General features: G+C 60.2%; 1 protein-coding gene across 2 annotated transcripts in view; it reads right to left on the bottom strand.

Annotated features, from left to right (window-relative positions):
- Window positions 1–24,330, bottom strand: part of Septin9 (septin 9) — a 141,515-nt gene that overhangs the window by 90,367 nt on the left and 26,818 nt on the right. Inside the window, exon 1 of one of the 2 annotated variants that reach the window (XM_027923935.2) lies at window positions 23,435–23,874. The exons of the other annotated variant lie outside the window; for it this stretch is intronic. Coding sequence (XP_027779736.1) covers window positions 23,435–23,456 — 22 coding nt within the window. The 5' untranslated portion in view covers window positions 23,457–23,874. Of the gene's footprint in view, window positions 1–23,434; window positions 23,875–24,330 lie in introns of those variants that run through there. 2 annotated transcript variants of the gene reach the window in all.

Here is a 24,330-nt window from a genome sequence, read left to right as displayed (position 1 = left end):
GCCTGGAGCAGGGAGTCGGTGGCACTGGGCCCAGCCACTGCGCCTGGACAGGACACCAGCGAGCAGTCTCCTCCCTCACGGGGGCTCTCTCCTCCTGCACCTGGCACACAGTAGGACCGCACTGAGCTCCAGGGCCTCAGTCCAGCGGCAGCCGGGCCTCCCTCAGCCCATCCCAGGGAGAGGCACCCTGTTCGCCCCGCTGCCCAAGCCCAAAGGCCACCACCTCCTGCATCCTCCTTCCCTCACCCCAACAGCTGGACCCCACGCAACTTCCTCCCTCCAGGAACCTGGGGACCTGGGGGCCTCCCCAGCCCCGCAGGCTGACCACAACCAGCCACCCTCAAATACACAGCAGGGCACTGGATTCAGCTCCACCTTGGACAAGCTCAACTCCCAAGGTGACATCAGTGAGCGCGAAAGCTGCCCTCCGGCCACCAAACCTCAAGGGCAGGACAGGAGGCCCTGGTAGAGCCTGGAGGGCGCAGCCCGGCCATCCCCAGCAGCACACACGTGGGGACACGTAAGTGTAGACAGAAAACCAACACTGGGACCTGCTGGGCTCCGTGCTTCTCACCTCTGTTTAAATGCAACTTAACTGGTTTAATTGTTACATCAGCATAGTGTGTCACTTGATTTTATAACGTTCTTCTAGTTCAGGCACTTTCACTGTGATCACACACGTTTACACATAAAACACGAAGCCTCCCACTGACCACGTTAGCCGTCTCCGGGCACACAGCTCAAGTGTGGCCACCACCACCGTCCAAGTCCAGTTCTTTCCATCTTCCCAAAGTGGGACTCTGCACCATTAAACAATGACTCCGCATTCTCCCTTGCCCCACCCGCTGGCAACGGCCGTTCCCCTTCATCTCTCTAAATATGACGACTCCAGCAGCCATGGAGTGGAATCATATAATCCTTTGTGACTGGCCTGCTTCCCTTGACAGAGTGTCTCAAGGTGCAGGGTTTATCCAAGTCACAGCACGTGGCAGAATTTCCTTCTTAAAGGCTAAATAATATTCCACTGTGTGGACATACCACATTTTGTCTACCCGTTGATCCCTCCATGGACGTTTGAGTTGCCCCCAGCTTTTGGCTGCTTTGAGTAATGCTGCTGTGAATGTGGATATGCACATTATCTGTTTAGGTCCCCACAGTCACATGAGCATTTAGTTCCCAGAAGTATAATGGCTGGATCCTATGGTCATTTTACGTAATTTAATTTCAAACAATGTCTTATATGTAATTTGTTTTTAATGTATTTGCTTTTATATATGATAACCATGTGTATAGTTTTATATTATGTAAGTTCTGTATGATTTAATCTTTGATAACAACCACTTTGCCAGATTCCTCACGGTTTACCCATCTGCTCTGGGTCACTGTGGCCTCTCTGCTGTGCCCCTGCAGTACACTGCCTGCCTGCCTCCGTTCTTGTTCCCTCCACGAGCCCTCAAGCCCTCGCAGTGACCAGACCACGTCGACTCCCTCTGCCTTGCTCACTCTTCAGGTGCCAACTCCTCCCCTGCGTCTGCCCGTTTCCAGAGCCTAGTGACCTCATTCAGCCCCAGGCCTCCTTCCTGTTCTTCACACTGCCTTCTGCCCCAGGACATTTGCACAAGCCCTTCCCTGGGCCTGAACGGCTTCCCCGTCTTCTCCTGGTGGCTCTCTGTCTATCATTTCAGTCTTAAATATGAGAGCCCCCACCCCAGGGTTCCCCGTGAGACTCAGTTACTTCCTCACCTCTAGGCAAGTGCCAGGGGCTTCCCTAGTTCCTGTTCAGTCCCACAGAGTGATAAAGCAGGATCACGGGGGCTTCTGATGGGGAATCAGCCCCGGGAGGACAGCAGGGGTCGTAACCCACGTGGACTCTGCCCTCCTGCCAGCACCAGAGGCAGGCGCTGCCACACCTGGACCCAGCCTCCAGGACCCGCCTCCCTGCCAGCCCCTGCCTGGGCAGCCACCCAAACTCGACCACTGACTGCCTTGCAGGCTGCCAGATTGTGAACGCTCATGTGACAGTGGGGACAGCTGACATCCATCCAGTGTGCAGCTCAAAGCCCATCACACCATCTGCCCAGAGGCTGAGAGGCAACTGCAGGGTCTCACTTCAGAAGAGCAGATGACTAATCCATTCCCCAAACTGCCCAGCGGCGGCCTGCTTGGTGCAGCACCGCGGTGAACCCTGCCCGCAGGCCTGGCTCTTATCTCGGGGCAGGGACTTTCTAAACAGTGTGTCGTCTCCAGGCGTGTGAGGCACAGGAGGCTCCTGGCCTCGGAACCTGCAGACACTGCCCACGGCTCCTTGCCCCCAGCTCCAGTGCACAGGGCTGCGCAGGCCCAGTGGGCCTGGAGTCCCCGGGCTGCTGGCTCTGGTGACAGGACCTGAGGTGACCTGACAGCAGCACCACCTGGCCCTCCCATGACTGTGACCTTAGACCTGCTAGGAACCAGGGAGCGCTGGCCTTGGTGACGACCCACACACAGCAGTGGGGAGGGACACCCTTCTCTCCACGGCCACCGCTTTCTTACTGACCAGTTTCATCTTGACACAGTCCCTCGACGCCTGGTGCGACCCTGGTCCCCAAGACACAGCTTTGGAATGGCCTCAAGTCCCCAATATCCTAGCCACCACCTGAGGCTGGAGTGCAGAGGCGGGGGACATCGTGTGCTCCAGAGAGTCGAGACACAGCCTCTGACCCTCCTGGGCTCCGCGAGGGGCTGAGAGGAGTGGCCAGGCTGGTCCTGACCCCGCCTAAAGGTGCACAGCTCGTCCCCGTCCCCTGGCTGTGCCAGCCCGCAGACACCTCACGGCGGCTTCCAGGACACCTGGACACATGCCTGCCCCGAGGGACAAGGGACAAGGGATGGGCTGTTCCCGGGGCCTGCAGTGTCCTGGCCTCCCCACCACTTTTCCCAAGCAGGCACCCTGCCCTGTGGGTCTGGGGCTGCAGGCAGCTGCCACCCTGCAGTGTGGGGACAAGGGCTGAGTCACCAGCCTGCCACGTCAGCAGGAACAGCGGGGACCAAGCTGAGAAGAAAGCACTTGTTTAAAGTCACCACAGTGGCCGTCCCCAGGGAGCGCCCCTCCCAGCCGGGGCCGTCTGCAGCTACAGGCTGGAGAACACCCTGCCCACCCGGCTGCCAGGACCCAGCAGGTGGCGGGCAAGAGGGCGGAGGAGGTGGCGGGAGCAGAACCCTCTCCCCTCCCTCACCTCTGACAGGGTCCGGGGCCACCTGCACCGCAGCCCCCAGCCCAGCCTCCTAAAGGCTCATCACCCGCCCTCGAACTCTTCCCGAGACAGGGAGCTCAGCACCCACCGACGCCTCTCACTCTTTCTTTGGACTGTTTAGAAACACACGGAGGCTGGGGTGCGGCTCAGAGGCCGGGCACCTGCCCAGCGCCCACCCTGCGTTCCACCCCAGCAATGCACAGCCACACACATAAAAACTGAAACGAGATAAAGACGGGGCTGGGGACATGGCTCAGTTGGTACAGTGCTTGGCTCGCATGCACGAGGCCCCGGGTTCAACCCTGAGCACCACAAAAAATAATAACAATAATAAAGGTAGATGGGGTCTCGGGCAGTGACCCCAGGACCCCTGAGTGCTCTGGAGCATCCCCCAGAGGACAGGTCTGGGGTCCACTTCTGCCCGTGTCTGTGCCAGGCTCTGATGACCTCAGTGGAGCCCCAGAGATTAGGGGGCAGCACTGTGAGCCGGCAGGTCCCCAGGCCTGGCCTTTCCTCTCCTCCTCCCTCCCACCAACCGTCCCTGCCTGGCCTGGCCACCTCTGCAGGGGCACAGAGAACAAAGAGGAGGAAGTAGCTGGGCTCTGCAGGGCTCCCTCAGAAAGAGCAGGGAGGGCTCTTTCTGAGAGGTCAACAGACACGGCTCTGCGTGGGCTGAGTTCTCTCCCCTTCCCAGTCCACCATGATGTACGGCCTCACCCCCACTAAAGTAGACGCCAGGTGCCGTCACTTGCAACTGTATCCCAGCTACTGGGGAGGCCAAGGCAGGAGGATCGCAAGTTCAAGGCCAGTCTCAGCCATCTAGCAAGATGCTGCCTCAAAATGAAAAGGGCAAGGATGTGGCTCAGTGGCAAAGTGGCCCTGTATCCAGTCCCCAGTACCAAAGACCAAAAAGCAAAAAAACAGTGCCTGTGCTCACAGTGACCCCTGTGGGGGAGGAAGAGGGCGGGCAGCCGCTCTACCTGAGAGGCAGCCTCGGGGCTGGCCCTGCGCCTGGGGACACAATGCTCCTCTGGATGGAGGCAGAAGAGTGGCCGCTGGCCAGCCCCCCTGGCCGATCTGGATCATGAAATCTTCCCAGCTCTGAGTGTGCTGGAAGCAGCAGCCAGAGTCACCAAGTGAACCACTTGTCCCCAGCGAGGAGCGGGGTACAACATACCCGGCCTCTCGCTGGCCCGATTCTCCCCGCAACGTGAGTCACTGGGGCCAGGATGACTCGGCCCAGACAGGGCCCTGCCAGGGTCTTGCCAGCTCTGGCCAGGCCTCGGGTGGGGAGAGACGAACAAAAGGCCCGACCAGAAACCCGGGGCCTGCGTGGAGGCCTGGGCACTGCCCCCGGGGTCCAGAGCAAAGGGAGGCCTCTCTGGCGGCCTCCAGGCAGCTGCGCCCCTGCCCACGTGGGCACAGACGGCCTTTCAGAGCCTCGGTAGCAGCCAGCAGAGTGACCCCAGGTGGAAACAGGCCAGGAAGGACGTGAGCGAGACAGGCCCGAGGCCCCCGGGTGGGTTGACACCTTCCTGCCCCTGGTGGCAAAGCCCCGACGGCGCCACGTCAGGGACAGGCTCTGGGTGGTTGTTTTTGTTTTTCATTAAGAATAAGAACGCGGCTCCCTCCCCACAGCCCGGGCGTCAGCAGGACCCCCTCCCTCCAGGCTCAGGTGCGCCCACCTGGGCTCCAAGCCCATGTGGAAGGACCTCCCTAAAGTGCGACAGTCCCCGGGGGCATGCCTTCACCTGCTGGGCACAGGGGGGCCACTCAGCCTCCCCTCCCGGGCTTCTCCCTGCCCTCTGGTCCCCCCAGCTCTCACGGGACCCCATGAGCCGTGCCTCTGCCCGCCCCATTCTACTCCCCCTGCCCCTCTCTCCCTGCTCCCTGATTCCTCCCCTCTACTCCTGCAGGCTTCAGCCCAGATGCCACTTCTTCCAGGAAGCCTTCCAGGGCCCCAGGGGGAGGGCTTTTCCTCTAGGGCCTGCTCAGCGCCCCCAGTCCCTGGGCAGCCTCCATCTCAGACCCGGCGGCCTACGAGGTATCAGGAGGCTCTCAGTGAGCGGAGCTGAACCAAGGCCCTCAGAAAGCCGCGGAGCTGGGCAGAGGCGCAGCAGATGCAGAATGAGAGCAGGTGCGTCCCGCCCCTCCTGGCGCTCACCCCACCCCGGGGCCTTCCTCTGAAGGAAGGGGACAGGTGGCCGGGACCGGAGGAGGGCTTCGTGGAGAGGGACTCCAGTGATCCTGGCTCTTGCTGCAGGGCACCTAGAGGGGACCGTGGGCCAGGAGAGTGGAGCAGTGAGCAGCCCGCGGGCAGCTGGGCCAACTCGGCACAGCTGTTCTCCAGCGGGGAGAGATTTCTCACCTTCAGGAACAGGGTGGGGACATTCCCAGACAGGGCCACGTCTTGGCTGGGAACAGGAACCACAGTGATGGGTCTGGGTGGCCGGTCCCATCCCCAGACCTGGCCGGGAGCCTGTCCCTCTGCCTTAGCCGTTTATGGAGGTGCGGCCCCGTGACAGGGCACCCACCTGTCTGCGGAAGCCGCCCTGACCTGCGGCACAGGACTGCGGCAGTCCCCAGCCAGCCTCTGACTCGAGGCCTCCTCTTCCAGAAGCCAGTGTGGACGTCCAAGGCCAAGATCTCCACAGGCCCTTGGCACATCCCCAGACGCTGGGGCCTTCGTGGCCAGCAGGGTGGACAGGGCCCAGAGATGGGCAGGTTTATCAACTCAGTTGTGAATGATCTAGAGCACAAACCCCGCCTCACCCCAGTGTGGCCTGAAAACTCACAGCAAATGTCCCCTTCAGAACCATGTCACCTCTCCAAGGCCCACCTCACCTCCCTCCTGCCGGCTCACTGGCAGCCACCTGGACACGGCAGCAACCGTGGCTCATCCTGCTGGGTCTCTGAGCCAACCTGTCCACCCCCACAGCTCTCCTCTGAGCAAGAGAGACCGACCTTCAGAGTGGACCCCAGACAGGGAAGACCCTCCAAGGAGCTCGGCTCTGCTCCGAGGGGCGCCTTCCCACCTTCCTTCCCCTCGATGCTGGGTCGGAACCCAGCCTGTGCCAGGCAAGTGTCCTGCAGGAGCCACACCCTGGAGAGCACCCTTAACACAGAGACTGACACTCAACCTAGGGGTCCTCCTGCAGGGCAGCCCTGAGGGCTGGGGCCTCTTCTCTTTCCTCTTAAGGTTGCAAGGACACTTACGGAGCACGTGGGTCTCAAGGACGAGACCCCCTGCCCCATCCTCCCCCGACCTGGGCCTGGAAGACGCTCCAGGTGGCAGAGCCAGCTCTCCCCTCTGCCCTCTGCAGATGCCCAGTGAACGTCAGCCCCTCCCCGATGCCTCGGGCACCTGCCTTCCCAGAGCGGTCCCAGCAGCCCAGCCCGGCCACCCAGCTGGCATTCATGGACATCTGGCCAACAGCTCTTAGCTCTGCTCCAGTGACCTTGCAAATGCCCCAGGTCATAAACGAGGCCCCGGCTCGTGTCTCGGCAGCTTCCTCCTCCACCACCACTCCTTCCCGTCCCGCCAACGTCCCGACAGTGGTCGGACAGGCGAGTGGCCTGTGACCCTCCCTGGGGTCGTCCCTGTGCGGGCCCGGCTCGCTGGAGCCCGTGGGGGAGAATGCCCAGCCTCTCTGGGCCTGAGTCCCCACTTAGAGAACCACAGGGACGAGGACCATGAGTGGGAGGCACCTGGGGACATGAGGAGAAAGGAGGGGAGGGGGGAGAAGAGGAGGAGGGAAATAAGGAGGAGAGGAAAGCGGAGCGAGCGGCCCTCGCTGCTGCTCCCGTGACCTGACCAGCTACTGCCCCCGTCTCCAACACGCAGCCGACATCAGAGAGGGCCAGGCTGCCTGTGCCCAGGAGGGTGGAGCTCCAGGACTGGTCAGCGACGTAGCCACCACAGTGGACCAACAGGGTCCCCAGCACAGGAGCTGTGGCAAGGTCCCCACAGGGTCTCTGAGGCCGAGAGGTGGGGAGAGGGGACCGCAGCTGCAGGCCAGGCGCAGGTGCCCGTGCGGCTGGGGAGCAGCTCAGCAGTCAGCCAGCCCAGGACGCCACTCAGCCTCCCCCAACGTGCCCTGCTCCGAAGCTGGGCCTGGCACCCAGGAGGGGAGTCCCCGGCCCCCAGCATGTGTGTCAGGTCTAGGGCACAGGGACAGGAGGGGGCCATGTGGTGTCCCTAGATGCCCAACAGGCTGGTTTCTTCTGAAGGTTGACACCCAGAGCCCAGCCCAGAGGAGGAGCCCAGAGAGATTCCAAAGCCCCCGGGAAGTTCACTTAGGTCCAACTTCAGTCCCTCACCACAGAAGGCCTTTGGACGGAGCAGGCCCTGTATGTGTGCCGAGGGTCTCAGCTGCCCAGAGGGAGGAGCACGGGATGCACGTGCCACCCAGATCCACTGTCTTTGCACACAGTCGTGAGACAGAGAGACGCGCAGCAGCCGGGCACGGCCGAGTGTTGGCCTGGCAGCCCCCCCCCCGGGGGTTGGGCATTTGCACCAATCCCGTGCACACAGATCTTCGCACACATGTGGCTGACAATCACCCGCACAACTGTGCCGGGGAACCTGGCCCAGCGCCCGCCAGCAACAGGGCGCTGTAATCCCCAGCTGCTCGCCGGATGCCACAGGAGACGCCATTGGAGGACAGAGAGGGTCACGGTTTTCAAGGCCACACCCCCATGGGAGACATGGGGCCACAGGATGGACATGTTGTCAGCCAAAGCATCAGCCCGGCCCCCTGGGTCACCAGAGGAGCAGGCACCCGCTCATTCAGCATTTTTATTGAGCAACTACAAGGAGCTAAACAGCATAGACCAGGACGTAAGCAGCTCATCCCAAACCACCCGACCCTCTCCCGGGCCTGCTGTGAGGGGCAGACTGGCTTCTGGAGGCGCACGGAGCTGGATGGACCTCTCAGACTGGCCAGCCCTGGGCCTGGGTTGGGCAGGTGCGTAGCACACGGGGGCTGGGATGGACTCCCCCAATGGGTGCGTGAGCAGCGGACATCGGCCTGCGCTGCTTGTGGAAATGCCCAAGCGCTGGCCTGTCCACGCCTGTGGCGAGGAGCACAAAGCGGCAGCAGGAGCCAGCAGGCCGCCCAGCTGCTACCCAGGAGGCAGATGATCTGCTCCAGAGTGTCCTGTCCTTCCCTGACAGCTGCTCCGCCAGCCTGCGGCCCTGGCAACCACGGGAGGCTGGCGGCCGGGCTGCAGGCTGAAACCATGAGTGACCTCCACGGAGGGGTCACTCAGCCTCTGTCCAGCTGGAAACGGGGCTCCTGCCAGGCGGGAGCATTTGGGAGAACCAGTTCCTGGGAGCTGAGCCAGGCCCGGGTCAGGCTGCTGGAACCTTGGGTGATGCCCACCGCCTCACCCCGCGGGGGAACAGCAGCCGTGGAGGGGAGGGGCAGGGTGTGCGCGAGCAAGGGAGGGACAGGGACAGACGGGCCTCGGGAGTCCCTTCACCCCTCCCTGCTTCAGCAGGGCCCAGGGCTCCTGCTTCACGGGATCACAGTGAAACGTGGACACCTCGATGTCTGTAACGTGCTGAGAGCCGGGGCGGCACACTGTGCGCCAGGCCTCTGCGGCCTGCGTCTGCCAGCACAGCTTGGTTGCGATCCCCCGTGAGAAGCAGGGGCAGCTGCTGGCACCGTGGCCTTGCTCCCTGGTGGGAGACGTGACAGCCTGCCGCTGCCTGGGGTCCCAGTGCCTGTGTGCACACGTGGGCACTCATGTGCCACCCACATGCGTGTTCTCATGCACATTCGACTATCGTACGTGCCTTCCCAGCACCTGTGCGTCTGTGCGTTGGCTTCCACGTGGAGGCTCAGGCTGAGCGGGTGGGGACAGAGCCTCTGTTTCCATAGGAACCAGGTGCAGCAATCTTCTGTCACCACTGGTGGTCAAAAGGACAGAGCAAGGTGAGGCGGGGAGCCACTGTCAACCCTTCCCCGGGGACAGGCGCAGCCGGGGCCTGGTGGTGGTAGGCAAGTGCCCAGATCCTTTGGAATTCAAGTCCTCATACGACAACAGCCCTGAGCCTCTGAAAGACCCTTCTCCGCAGCCCTGAGCCACGCTCACACGGTCCTTGCTGGAAACTTCTGGGCATGGGGGACTCGCTATTTTGTGAAATGTCCCATTTCACGGTCACAAAGTGAAAACGGTGAGAAAAACACCTGTTTATGTAACGCGTCACACTCCTCGTTCCAGCGTCTCCCGGGGGCCTGGTACCGGGCAGTTTCTGGAGGACCTCAGTCCTGTATCTGGCTAAGCCTGAAGCTCCTCTGCGCCCACCACACCTCCGTGTGAGCAGCCTCCATGCCGACCAGAGCCCCTTCCCCACAGGATCTCAAGCCCTCGGGACACACGGTCTCCTGCTGGGCCCTGGCTGGCCTTCCACATCCCCCTGAGGACCACGCCCTGGGGAGCCCTCGGGTGAGGTTGAATTGCATCCCCCAAAACGAATCCCAGTGCTCACCCAATACCTGTGACAGTCACCTTACTTGGAAAAGGGTGAAATGTACTTAAATGAGGGCACGCTGGGTCCCTAACCCAGTGACTGGCGACTTGGTCACAGACTACAGAGGCGACGTCAAGAGGTGGCAGACCCTGGAGGGACGCTGCCGAAGCCAAGGGACACCCCACCCAGAAGCTGGGAGAGAGGCCTGGGGCCGATTCCCTTGCAGCCCTGTGGACACCTGGGTTTCAGACTTGTGGCCTCCGAATCCCTCGTGATGTTCCGGGCGGGGCTGTTTGGGGTGCTCTTCTGGCCCCCCAGGACACAGCTCCAGGCCTCAGCAGGGGGCCCAGCAGCCTGGGCCCCTCCCCCACGGCAGCCAAGCCCTATCCCTTATTTTGTCTCACGGTTAAGGTCACATGGCTGTTCACCCCAGCTCCGGTCAGCCAGCCTGGGCGGATTTCCCCGTCCACGCAGAGCAGCCTGGCCCTCGCCCCTCCCCTCACTCTCTGCCGCTCTCCCCCCCCTGCTCCCCGTTAGACGTGGGGTCCTGGTGTAGGCCCAGGACCAGGGTCACACTGGACAGCTTCCCACTGCTGGGCTGGAGCTGACCAAGGCTCCCTGGCGTGGAACCTCATGCCCTGACCTTGGCCCTCGACTCACCGCAGGGCCTCCGGGGGTCTCTGTGAGGTCAGCCTTCCCCCTGACCGAAGCTCATGAGGAAGGGTGCCCAACCTTGGGGGTGGAGACTCCTGACCTTGACAGACCCCAGGGGACACAATGTGTCTCCCAAGGCCTCAGAGCCACTGGTCTGTCCCTCCACTGCCAACACTTAGGCAAAATCTGCTTTTGAAAGTAGATGCCCCCACCTCGGCCCCTCTGTTGCCATGAATGACCAGCAACAAAAACACAGTCTTGTGCCAAAGGTGGGGCCTGCAGTTCCCAGGGCCAGTTTCCTGCCAGGCCTAGGTGCAATCCACAGGAGGGCTCGCCCGTCAGAGGGCGTGTGTGTGTGTGTGTGTGTGTGTGTGTGCGCGTGCGTGTGTGTCCCCCCACGCGCAGTCGGGAAGGGTGGAGAGGCTCACGGAAATGCTTTCTGGAGCTCGGGAAGACAGGGAGATGGAAATGAGAGCTGTGCATCACACACATACACACTCACACACTCACACACACTCACACACATACTCTCACACACTCACACTCACACACAGTCACACACACTTACCCACTCACACACACACTCACCCACTCACACATGCACACTCACACACTCACACACATACTCTCACACACTCACACTCACACACAGTCACACACACACACACACACACACACATGCACTTCCTCTTCTTTCACCCACAGGCTCTCCAGCTTCACCGACCGGGCCTGGACTTGGGACACCTACTTCAGATCTGCCGGGGGCCTTCGAGGTGTGGACGGCAGCTCTCCCCCGCCACGCCTCCTCCCACCCCACGGCCTCCTCCCTTCTGCTCCTCTAACCTTCTGCTGCCTGCCTGGACTCCACCCGAGTGAGCGCTCGGGTGTGAATCGTTTCCTCTGCACGTAGGTTGCGGGGGAAGGAACGGGCAGGCCCTCTTCCGGATCTGGGGCTCTGGCCAGGGATGAGCTTTCTCCTGGAGAACATGCACAGCTCGCGGATGCGTAGAGCAGGCCCCGGCAGGGAGACCCCGCAAACGCCAGGCTCTGTCAGGCCTGGGCAGCCCCCAGCCTGAACGCCCTCTCCTCCGCCCCCCACCCCAGGAAGCACGGGGCGGGGACAAGAGAGGGCTCTTTCCTTCAGGGGCCACTCTTCGCACACCTCTGGAGCTGACCCCAGTGTTCTGGGCTGCACAGGAAGGAGTAGCAGCCCCCTGTCCCCCAACTCTGCCCCCCAGTGGGGAGAGGACCAGACGCGTCTGCAGACACATGCTAGTGGAGGTGGTGGACAGGCGGCAGTGGCCCAAGCCCGAGTACAGTGGCCCCTGAGCCTGTCACACCAGCAGCTCTCCAAGCAGACCAGGGCACACTGACCTGTGCCACCAGCCTGGTGCTGATGCCCGCTCCACACAGCGCCCAGCAGGAACCCCAAGCACCCACCATGTCACGACCTCAACCTCCCCTTCCCAAGGAGCAGCAAAAAACAGAAGTGGGGCAGGCGGAATAGGATCGCAGGGCTAACCGACAGTGTGGCTCCTTGTCCAACCCTGAGTAGCATGAATTCAGACCAACAGTGTTTCCCAAGTGCTATATACACACTAGACTAGGGGGTCCCCTCTCGCCCTGCGGTAGTTCTGTCCTATGCACATGTTTAAGTCCTACTCCTGCCCTCGCTCATCCTCTGAGGATGGAATCTCTGGATTTCATTCTTTGGATTTGCAAGAAAGGAGAAATCGGTGGCGAGCTGCTAGGGTCTGCTGCAACATTGGGGGTCACGGCCTGCAGCTGACACAGACCCCATCTGCCAGCAGAAGCAGAGAGGCCCCAATTTCACCAGGGTGGAGCCTGTCCCCAGGCGGGGTCACTGTCCTGTCACTCAGCCACCCTGACCAGCGATTTGACTGCTGTACCCTCTGGCAATGAGGAGGATTAAGCTCCCAGCAGGGAGGTGGCTGCTGGCGGCTGTGGGCAGAGCATGGAAGGCCACATCCCTGCCAGGAGAGAAGCGGCTGCCACCTGGCTAATTCTCCTGCAGGAAACATTGTAACTACGAGAAATATTTAAAGGAGCAAATCGGAAAGATTATCTTTTAACTTTAATTTCTTTAAAAAGGATAGAACTTTCTGAAGCAAAATATTTGCATTCTTGGGCTGGGGTTGTGGAGTGCTTGCCTAGCATGCGTGAGGCACTAGGTTCCATCCTCAGCACCACATAAAAATAAAATGAAGGTACTGTGTCCACCTATACCTAAAAAAAAAAAAATGATACTTTTTAAAAAAAAAATTGGTATCCATTTTAAATAGAAAAAAAGAAAAATTCAGAAAGACTGTTAGGAAAGAAAAATAAAATAAAGTGTATGCAGGTGTGATAAATACATCAAGCTATCACACGGAGGATGGGAAGTGGCAGACAGATGTTCCCTTAGAGCGCCATGGTCCCTGCTTTCTTTTTTTCAGGCAGAAACATAATGCTAATTCCAAGTAGATTTTGAAAAGTTGATAACGCAGATTTGAACACATAGCAACTTCTACTACACCAATCCAAAGAGGTGTGAGTAAACAGCCAGACGTAAGTTAAAATAGAATCCTGAATAATATCCAACTAACCTAAAAGAAGAGGAAACAAAGAGAAACGGAGGTTGCAAACCCAGCCACGCCCATAAGTACATTGAATATAAGTCGCCTGAAAACACCAATCGAAGGCGGAGGTCCTGAGAATGGAGAATGGGTGAAAATGGCGAGACCCAACTCCATCCTGGCAACAAAAGCTGCGCCTCGGGCGTGAGCACAGGTGGAGATTTTCTGTTTGGAAAGAGGTCCGAATTGCAGACAGCAAACGCAGGGGCCTCCGGGGCTGCAGGAGCAGGTGGCTAAAGCCAACTCCAGGCTAAAATCATCGCCACAGATAAAGGAGCGCGTCTCATCCTGATCAAAGGGTCCATTTGTCAAGACGACATAAAAATCACAAATGTGTATGCAAAAGAGTTTCACAGCACGCGAGGATGGACAAGCAACTCCACAATCCTCGCTGGAGGCTGGAACAGGGTCTCTGTCCATCTGGAGGCTACAACAAAACTCCGCAGCCTGGGTAATGGAGGATCAGCAGACAGTGACATCTGGAATCTGGGATCCGGGGGTCAAAGCACCAGCAGGCTCAGGTCTGGCGAAGGCTGGCTCCCTCCCCAAATGAAAGTCCCGGATGCTGTCCCGCAGGTAGGAAGGACCAACTCCCTCCAGCCACTTTCAAAAGAGCCCGGGTTCTATTCATGGGGCTCCACCCTCTTGACCTCATCACTTCCCAGGGGTGTCACCCCAGCCCCACTACATGAGGTATTATATTTCAACTTCGTAAATTTTAGAGACAAAACATTCAGAAGGTAGCAACCCCCATCCTCAGCAGCTGAAAAACAGAAATCTGAAGACCGCCACTAACCACCTTGGCCTAATCAGCAATACTATTTTATTTTTTAATTTTTGGCACTGCGACTTGACCCCAGGGGCACTTTACCCTGAGCTACATCCCCAGCCCTTTTTATTTTTTATTTTGAGGCAGGGTCTTGCTACAATGCTGAACCAGGCCTCAAACTTGCAATCCTCCTACCTCAGCCTCCCAAAACACTGGGATTACATGTTGCACCGCCACATCTGGCTTAATCAGCAAATACAAAGCATTGTCCCCAACAAGTGTAAAATACATGCTCTTTTTAAGTGAAAATGGCACATTTACCAGGACACACTGTATACTGGGTCATGAATCTCAAACTTGAAAAGATTGAGATCTTGTAAAATGTGTTGGCTGGCCAAAATAGGATTGCATTAGAAACCAATAACTATTTGATATTTAGAAGAATCTTGACTATCTGCAGTTTAAATAATATACTTCTAAAAACCCATGTATCTAAAAAGAAATCACAAGAGAAATTTTACAATATTTTTAAGTAGAATGACTATGAAAACACAGCATATCAAAGAAATGGAATGAAGCTAAAATGATGCTTAGAGGGGAGCTTCAAATGCTTTTATTAGAAAAAGTACAGTGAGCATGCCTATAATCCCAGTGATTTCAAGGCTGAGGAAGGAGGATTTCAAGTTTGAGGTCAGCCTCAGCAATTTAGCAAGGCCCTGTCTCAAAATATAATAAGGACTAGGGGTGTGGCCTAGTGGTAGAGCACCCCTGGATTCAGTATCCAATACCATAATAAATAATGAATATGTACAAACAAAAAACCCATATATCTGAATCCAGAAACTGTCTAGAAGGAACGAGGAAAAGGGAATCAAGTAGCCAGGTGTGGTGGCACACGCCTGTCATCCCAGCAGCTTGGGAGGCTGGGGCAGGAGGATCTTGAGTACAAAGGCAGCCTCAGAAACTTAGTGAGGCCCTGAGCAACTTAGCAAAACCCTGTCTCAAGATAAAGTATAAGAAGGGCTGGGATGTGGCTCAGTGGTTAAGTGCCCAGGGCTCAATCCCTGGGACTAACAGAAGGGGGGTGGGGGCAGCGGCTCAATGTTACAAGGGGCAACAGATTTGAAAGGAGATTTCACAAGGAAGAGACTATGAGTGGCCGGTAAGTCACCAGGAAAATGCAAACGAAAGCCAACATGGGATACCCCTCCACGCCACCCGCAGACTAAAGGGCAGAGCAACCACCAAACGTTGGCCAGCACCTGGGGCGACCTCGCACTGCTAGGGACTGTGATGGGGCGGCCACTCTGGGAAAGGCCAGGCGGGTTCCTGGAATTCAGGTTCCGCTCCTCTGGGCTCCGGCTTCTGTTTCTAGGTATTAGCAAAAGGGAAGGAAAGCGCTTGTCCAGGGAGGGCCTGGTGCGGACACCCTGCTGACCAGCTCACAGGCTGCTCACAGGCCCTGATGGACAGCCAGGGGCCACGACAGGAAAGGGCTGGAAAGCCACAGAGCACTCGCGCAGTGAGCCAGCCCGGCGGTCAGCTGAGTGCGGGTGTCCCCAGGGGCGCGGGGCTCCCCAACACGCAAACCAGCAAGTCCGCCTGCGGTGGGCGGGGCAGCGGCCAGGTGGGAGGGGCTGAGGGACTCCCTGGGGCGCCCTGAATTCTGATGGGGTGCACAGTGTGCCCACCTGTCGAAATCTGGGAACAGTGCACTGAACATTCTGTGACACACAGATGTCCCCTCGAGAAGGAAGAGAGCCCCCAACAGTCCTGGGTCCACACCAGCGGGCGGAGGCCGAGGGCTCCGGGCCTCGTGTGCTGAAACGCACCCCCAAAGCCGACCGCGGGTGGGGAGAGGGACGGCCCGGAGGAAGCTCACAGAGGCCACTGCGGAGCCGGGTGGGCACGAGGGCGAGCACTGTGACCCTGTCATTTTCTCTGCATCGTGAATTCTTTCTCAGGGGGGTGGGGAAATACAGGGCCTGAGACACAGGGACCCCAAATCGGGAAATGAAAAAGGCACAGAGCGGGCGGGACCCCTGCCTGTCCCCCTGTCCTGAGCCGGGAGCTTCCAGCTCTCACTGGCCCCTCCCAGGTGTCCTGTCCTGTGCCTGCCTGGGGGCTTCCTTCTGTCCTCGTCCTTCCCTCGCCCCTTCCCTGGCCTGCGTCCAGCAGGCAGGCAGCCGCGTCCGCTGAGACCCAGAGAAAATGCCAGGCGCAGCGGGCTCTCGAGAGCGGGCAGCGCCACCTGCTGGGAAAGAGGCGCTCTGCACCGGCCCCTGGGCGCCTTGCCCTGGGCCAGCCCCTCCCCGCTGCCCCGCCCCCAGAGCTGACCCCTGCATCCCGCGCTGGCAATATAGGGGTCCCCATGCATGGGGGGCATAAAATGAACCCCTCTGCCCGCACCTCGGCCGCCAATTCCCAGGGGCACCCCAACCCACAAACATCACAGGTGCGTGGGCTCAGACCCCCTGCCTGGGGGAGCCCCCCCCCTCCCTCACCGCCAACCTCAGGACCAGGTCACTTTGGAGACTCCTGCATGTGTGAACATGTCGGGGCTCCAGTTCTTTCCGTCCCAAGACGGGGACAGCTAGCAGGACACACCGGCCCGGCCGAGAGCCCTGCGCTGGGGAGCCAGCTGCCCCCGGGACAGAGCATGGGGACCTCTGCTCCAGAGGTGAGGCCACAGAAAAGCAGGGCCTATGCGGCTGGAGCGCCTCCATACAGCTCGCTCCAGTGCCACCGACTTCAGGCAGCGGGCCTCTGGGGGACAGTGAGGCCCTGGCTGTGAGGGTTAGGGGCTCTAGGGGTGGGGTGCACAGACCCCCCCAACTTATTACAGAGGCTGTCAAATCTCTTGTGTCCCCAACACCTGCTCATGGCCCTCCTCGGGTGAGCAGAAATGTCACCCAGGAAAGGTCAGAATCAGGGGAGTCTGCCCGAGGGGCCTGGATGAGCCTGGGATGACCCCAAAAGCAGGCCCCAAAAAGCTGGGGGTGGCTCACAGCCACCACCAGGAGGTAGTGTCAATCCCCAGGTCAACGAGTCCCTCTCACAGCTCCTGGGAAGGTGCCCAGCTGGGTGCGTGGCCAGGCTCCTGAGCAGCTGTGCCCCCAGGGCCACCTGCAGGCTCAGAGCCCACAGAGCGGGGACTCAGGGGAGGCACCCGCCCTCCAGGAGTGCCTGAAAGTCCCGCACTGTGTCTCTCCCAAGTGGCCCGGGACGCGGAGGGCAGGGCGCTGGGGAAACGCACGGGGCAGCAGGGTAGCATTGTCTTGGAGCGGGGCGGAGGCAGGGAGAGCAGAGCTGGGGTGCAGGGTTTGAGGGGTCATGGCCCAACCCCAGGGGCCACGGGAAGGACACAGACTCCACGCCCCAGGGGCTGCCTGGCCTCCTAGCAGCCTCCCTGGTCTGGAGGCCTCTCCCAGGGATGGAACTGGAAGCCCTTGACCTTGGCTGGTGCTGCAATGCGGGGAGGGAGGTTCTGACTCGGCCCCAGCCCCAAGGGCCAGCTGAGGGCCTTTGGGATCTTCACCCCGCCTTGAGTCAGGGGCCCAAAGCTGGGGAGAAACGTGGAAGCCACAGGACGGTGGCAGAGCCCAGGCACTAGGCACAAGGCTACCACGCAGAGGGTCCCACGGGGCTGGCCATGGCCCTGCCAGGGAGGAAATGGGGCTCCGAGCAGCGCTCCCTCCACCTACACCTGCATCCCTGCCTTGAGGCCACCAGGTTCCTAGGGCCACCTTCCCAGGGTCAGGCCACAGCACCGCACCCCTGCCAAGGGAACCAAAGCTCAGCTCGGCCCAGAAGCAGCACACACCTGTCCTAAAGGAGCAGGAGGCCAGGGCCAGCCGACACATCAGCCTGTGTCTTTTGTGAACACCCGGGGCCCCTAGCAAGGAGCCCCCCACCTGCAACGACTACAAAGTCCCCAACCCTCCAGCCTCCTGCTTCCCCTTCCTTCCTGCCACCAGCCACCCAGCAGCTGCAGGGCACTGAGGTCCCACCATAGCCAAGAATAAAGTCAAGTCCTCACCAGGGACTCCAAGGCCCCGCATGACCTGGTCCCACCTGTCCGGGGGCTTCAGGCCTGTCCTCCTCCTCCATCACACTCCAGCGCTCAAGCCTGATGAAGTTCAACCTCAGGGCCTTTGCACTTGCTATTGACCTAGCAAGAAGTGCACCTTTCTCTCTGAGCGTCCTCACAGCCCTCGTCTAAAGCCATCTAGCGACTTGTTTATTTGCTCCCTAACATCCAGTGCAGGCTGTGAGTCCCAAGCAACCAGCCATCGCACCTCTCTCTCCTCACCGTAGACTAGGACTCGGGAGAACCCTGGAAGACATGTTCACTAAGTGAACCGGAACCAGCTGTGTCCAATGGGACGATGTGAGACAAGGTCAAGAAGAGGCTGTGGATGGAGGACCTGGGGCTGCAACTGCTGGGGAAGAGGGACAGGGGCAGAGGGACAGGGGCAGAGGGGGAGGGGAGAGGGGGAGGGGAGAGGGGGAGGGGAGGGGGAAGGGAAGAGGGGTGGATCTGGGGGCAGAGACCTGAACCCCAGCAGACAGAAGCCCCGGGGCTGGAAGCTGTCCTGCTCTGCCCTGAGTCTGGTGTGGCCAGGGCCCAACTAGCTCTCCAAAGGGGGGCCGCCTACTAGGAAGAGGGGTCCCCACACCTACCGCATCCCATGCCAGACCCCTCCCCAGAGCACACTGGCCCTGCCGGTCCTGAGAGCCGCTGCCCAGCCTGGGCTTCAGGAGCCCCTCAGGGGACCCTCGGGCTCTCTGCACAGGTGGCTTGCGCCCAGGCACCCAGAGCCTCCGCCAAGGACAGGGGCGGCCAGGCAGCGCCCCAGGCCCCGCACACAACAGCGTGGGGCTCAAGGGCAGCTCTGGGGGCACCCTGCTGCCCGTGTGGTTTGGGGGCAGGAGGCCCAGTGGGAAGCTGCAGCGTCCAACCTGGCAGGAGGGCAAGAGGGCAGGAGGGCAGGAGGGCAGCGCAGTCCTGGGCCAGTGGAGCAGGCTGGGCAGTCAAACCCATCCGAGGGTGGAGTGAGATGAGCCCCTGGGGCCAGGGAGGAAGCCGAGGGTCTCCTTCCCCACTCCCTCCAACGGTGAGGTTGTCAGAGGCGGGGATGGCAGAGGAGGGCTGTGTCAGTGGACGTCAGAGGAGCCTGGGGTGCGGGGTGGGACGTGGGAAATGCCTGAGTCCAGAGAGCCACATCCTGAGCCGCTTCCCCTCCAGGACCTTCCAACACAGCCACTCACAGGTCCAAGGCCCCGGGTGTGCCAGCACCGGGCAGGCAGTGGACATGCCACGCAGTGAGAGACGAGGCCTCCCCAGACCTGCGGGTCAGGAAGGAGGCCCTGACAGCACCCAGGAAGCCGTCAGCATCAGTCTCTTCCTGACTCCCTCAGCCCCCAGGCCTCAGGCCCTGCAGCTCTGGGGCAGGCCTGGCTGGGGCCTGGTCCACCCCTCACCTTCCGAGCTCGGCCTGAGGCGTCTTCCCGAGGGCAGCCTTCCTGACCCAGCTCCCTCCCTCCACAGGATGCACCTCTGTGCTCTGTCACGCAGGTATCCTAGTGACGTGATGCAGGGCTTGCGCAGCCCTAGGTCAAGGCCCCGTCCAGTTTGTTCTCTATGGTACCCAGCGCAGGTACGCAGTGGGCACGGTTTGTTGAATGAATGAATAAACAGCATCCACACAATCTCCAGGTCAGAGTCCAGGCAGAGCCCTGGGCACCCCAAGTCCCTGTGAACAGAGTGTCCACAGTGACCACCCAGACAGTAGGAAGCAGCCCTGATCTCGTGCTATGTGGCTATCTAGGGCCCTTCTTTAATGCACAGCACTGTGATGCTTCTGTCACTCTTAGAGGGACTTCACAAAGAAACAAACACGAATCAGAAAAATTTCTGGGCAGACATGAAGCTCGCGAGCAATCATATTGACTGGGATCTGTGAGTCTCGCCCCCGCCTTACTCCTCTGCCCACTGCCCAGACCGCCCTGGGGAGCTGTGGGCACAGGAGGGCTCAGGGACACAGGAGGGCTCCTACCTGCCCCTGGAATTCCACACAGGGCTGGGCCTCCTCACATCACCAGGAGTAAGTGACCAAGTGCAGGGGCCAGTGGCCACAGCAATGGCCCAGCAGGCCAGTGTGGGTCTGGGACACAGAACCTCTTGTGCATCCAGGACACATGGGGACTGAATGGATGGTGGCCCCCAAATGAGGTCCCCTGGGAGCCTGTGAACGTGGCTTTATTCAGAAAAAGGGTCTCTGGAGACAGAATTAAGGATCTGGAGATGTGATGATCCCTGGTCACCCAGTGGGTCCCAAATCCACGAGTGTCCTTATAAGAAATAGGGGCATTAGGGACAGGGGAGCGGCTGTGTGACAAGGAAGAGGCTGGAGTGAGGAGGCTACCAGCCAAGGAGTGCTGAAGATGTCACCAGCTGCCGGGAGAGTTGCAGAGCAGATGCCCCCGAGCTCTGGAGTGGCCAGCCCCGCGCACCTTGACCTGCACTCTGGCCTCCAGAGCTGGGAAGAGCAAGCTCCTGAGTGAGCCACCAGGAAATCCCACAGGGACCAAAGTCCCCGCCCGTCAGAGCAGGTCAGAGCAGGTCAGAGCAGGAAGACAGCGCGGAGGGCCCCAGGGGAACCTCTCACCCTGGAGCTGAGAGCCAAGCCGGAGAGTTCCGCGCAGGCAGGAAGCGGTGGCCACAGCGCCCATCCAGGCCAGGATGCCAACTCCCCGGGGGCTCATAGATGAGGGGCCACAAAGCAAGGACAGAAGGGACAGGGAAGCACAGACTCCAGGCACCTCCAGCTACCTGCCGGTCCACGGCAGAGGGCCCACCCTGACGGGAGCAGAGCCCAGCTGTGCCCCTCTGCACTGGCCAAATACCCACCAGCAGAACACCCAGGGCCAGGGCGGCCGGGCAGCTCCAGGACGCTGTGCCAGCATGGTGACCGCACAGCGACTTCGTGGCTACGCAGCCTCCCCCGGGGCCGCTCCCACCCTCCCGAGGCCCCCTGAGCAGCAGCTCCCAGGGGAAGTCCCCTTCTTGGAGACGCTCTCCCTACTGAAGTACAAGCTCTTGGAACAAGATAAAACTGCTTAATTTGTAAAAGCCACAAAGCCAGTCCAGAACAAGAAATCCCGACCTTGGCTGGAGGAATGGCCTTCTGTGCCTCGGCAGCCTGTCCCGCTCCGTGACTCACACCCCGCTGACAAGCAGGCAGCATCTTCCAGGGGAAGGCAGTGGCTTCAGAGAAGTCAGGGCCCGGGGGGGGGAGGACCCCAGGGTTCCCCACTCCTGAGGCAGGTGAGGGGAGAGAAGAAGAAAGAGGAAGCAGATCCAAGGGCCACTGGCATCTGCAGAAGTTCCTTCCCTGAGGCTGGGCAGACCACCATGGACCCACCAGGACAGGAGCAGGCCACCACCACCCCCAGACAGCGGCTGGGCAGCCAGGCTGGACCCAACAGCCAGGGGTGTGAGCAGCAGCGTCCACAGCTGTGTCTAGGGATCGGCAGGTGGGGCACCCAGCAGGACAGGCCTCTGACCACACATGCACTCACCGTTGCCCCCAGCCCCATGGCCCATTGGATCACTGGTAAGGACGAAAGGAGCTGTCACCACTGATGGTGGGACAAAGGGGCACAAGCCAGAGGGCCCAGCGCCCAGGAAGGCAGAGAGGAAGGGATGCCACCTAGGGGCCTCATGGGTACCTCCTCAAGGTCACCCAGCAGGGACTGGACAAGAACTTGCCCAGAAACCGGAGCCAAGAGCTCAGCCAAGGACCACAGGGGAGGCCTGGCGGCCTGCAAAGCATGCTGGGAGACAGCTCTGGGTCCTCCTCCCGGCTCCTAGTGCCGGTTTACAACGGGGTTTCAGGAGGGGGGAAAAAAAGAAAGGGAAAAAATTCTTTTTAAAATAAAAACACATCCAAACAGGGATTGTGCTCTGCCATTCAGATCCCCAGGTAGTCGCCCAGTGGGGTCCGGCATGGTCATCTATAAAATGAAAGCTGAGGTGGGGTGTGGCTCACGGGTAGAGCACTTGCCCAGCATCCCCAGGGCCTGGAGTGTGATCCGCAGCGTGACTAGATAAATAAATAAATAAATAAAGGCTGGACCAGAGGCCCCCTTCCAGCCAGAACATTGGAGTGACCTGTCCTCCGGAGCTGCAGCTGAGGAGGCAGAGAGGTCCATTCTCCGGGCAGCCTGTGGGAGGAGGCCTGCTCTGGGGTCAGCTCCACATCCCACGCCCAGGCCTAGAGAGGGTCTCTCCCAGTGCCCCCTGCCCCAGTCCCTGCCGATGGCCCAGGGCACCCGGGCTCTGCACCTATGCCTGACCTCAAGAAGGACCAGCAGGGCTGCACTTTCACAGCCGGCCATCCTCCTGCGGGTCTCTGGCTGCCCACCTCCAGGGCTCCGTCTACCACGCCTATTATTATGTGCCCCAAAATACTGCACGTTCCCCACTCCCCACGGCAGGACCCTCCCGGCCGGCCTCTCAGAGCTGCCCAGCCAATTCTGACACTGCCTCAAGAGTGGCAGGGGAGGATCCCATCCTTCCAAACGGCCACTGAGGGGTCTTTTTTTTTTTTTTAATATTTATTTTTTAGTTTTCAGCGGACACAACATCTTTGTTTGTATGTGGTGCTGAGGATCGAACCCGGACTGCATGCATGCCAGGCGAGCGCGCTACCGCTTGAGCCACATCCCCAGCTCCACTGAGGGGTCTTTTAGGGACCCCCTGCACACACAGGATCCCCAACACAAGGACAGACCAGGGCCACGGGCACTTATGGGATGGCGTTCTTAGGCTGAGCATGACCAGGGCACCTCAGGACACCAGGAGCCGGGAGCGCGGCGCACACCTGAGGATTCTGCACCCGCGGGCGACCCCTGGCACCCGGCTCAGAGGGGTGCGCCCACGCGTGGGCACAGTCTCCAGCGCATCCCGAGGAGCGCAGCCCTGCTCGCCGCGCCACGGCACTTCCAGGGCTCGGCCTGGAAATCGGGTTTCCTCACTGGGGAGGCCAAAGCAGGAGGCGCCTCCCTTTCATTTATCCACTCACACCCCGCCCCACGGCCCGTGCCTGCTGGGGGTCCGCGGGAGCCACATGTGCACGTGCGCATGCACACGAGAGCGCACACATGCGCGCGCGCACGCCTCCTCCGAGCGCCGGGAGCCTCCACCTCTATAATCAACTGCCAGGGAGGCCCAGAAAAGCTATTTCGGGGAGGAGACCAAGACAGCCTTGAAGACAGACTTCGGTTGGCAGCAAGAACACAAACCACACAGTGGACAAACAGGCCTGGCGGCGCCCACCCCGAGCGCCACTGCAGGCCCCCACCCTTGCCCGGGCCTTAGTGCCCACATCACCGTGGACGCAGATGCAAAACTGGCACGTTGGAAAATGAAAGAGAAATTGCAAGGAGAGAGGAGAGCCGAGCTTAAATAAAAGCCAGACTTGGAAGCGCTTAGGTTTGGGAGAAACATTCCACCCCACGAACTGAGAACAGTCAAAAGGAAAATATTTCTCCAAAAATGAGTAAAAGTGACCCTTGGGTGCTTATTTCCCGCAGCATCAATAGAGCCCAGTCCGGGGAACTGGGAGGGGGAGTGGGGCGAGGAGGGCCGTCTGCCTACCTGTGATCCGGTCCCTCTCCATTCCTACGGGTATATTTAGCAGCAGGCGGGAGTCCCAGCGGCCCTGGTTCAGAGGCAGGCGTCCTCCCCTTTCTCACCCGTCCGTCGCCCTCCCTCTCTCTGCCTCCTCCTCCTCCTCCTCCAAAAACACTCTTTGTCTGGTCTAATTTCTTCAATCTGTTGCAATCACGAATGCATCCAAATTACCACATTTCCATGTGCTGATCATATGTTTGTGCTCCAAACTGAAGTAGCATTGTCTCTTCAAAACAGGAGGGAAAGGCAGCGAGGAGAGAGACGGGAGGGGGGAGGCTGGGGAGAGGAGGCCAGAGGTGGGTCCGGAGGGATCCCGCCGCGCCCAGGGTCCTCCTGCGCGAGGACCGGCCGCCTGGCCTTCGGAGCGGTGGCTTCAGCCGTCCAGCGTCCAGCTTCCGGCGGCGGCGTCCTCTCTCCACCCCCTCCAGCCCCCGCCGCCCTGAGCCTCGCTGCTTCTTTTTAATATCCACTTGGAGATGCTTAACTTAGGCTCTTGGAAACCAACTCGCAGAGTCAAATTCCTGGCGACTTCCAAAGTCTTTCATTTTCCCCGTCCGGCGATGCCGCGATTTCCTGGGGTTTAAGTGTTTAAAAAGCCCAGTTCCTGCTGCCTGCCTCGCCTGCCTCTGGCCCCACTGGCCCGGCCCTTCCTTGGCACCCCGACTGGGCTGGCTGGGAGATGGCCACCTCCCCAGGCATGCGAGCTGGGAGAAGGTTCCAGAGCACCTGCCCAGGATGAACCCTACGAAGGTGCCCTATGCTGCCAGCCTCTGTGTCAGAGGGAGCTGCCGTCCCCACCCCAGCAGAGGCTTCCTGGAAGATTCCTACCACAGAGCATGAGTCAGTAAGTCTGGGCAGTC

This window comes from Marmota flaviventris, chromosome 17 (genome assembly GCF_047511675.1).
Source record: "Marmota flaviventris isolate mMarFla1 chromosome 17, mMarFla1.hap1, whole genome shotgun sequence".
In the NCBI taxonomy this organism is placed as follows: domain Eukaryota; kingdom Metazoa; phylum Chordata; class Mammalia; order Rodentia; family Sciuridae; genus Marmota; species Marmota flaviventris.
Note: the sequence above shows the minus strand (reverse complement) of the source record. Positions and strands in the feature narration are given on the sequence as shown.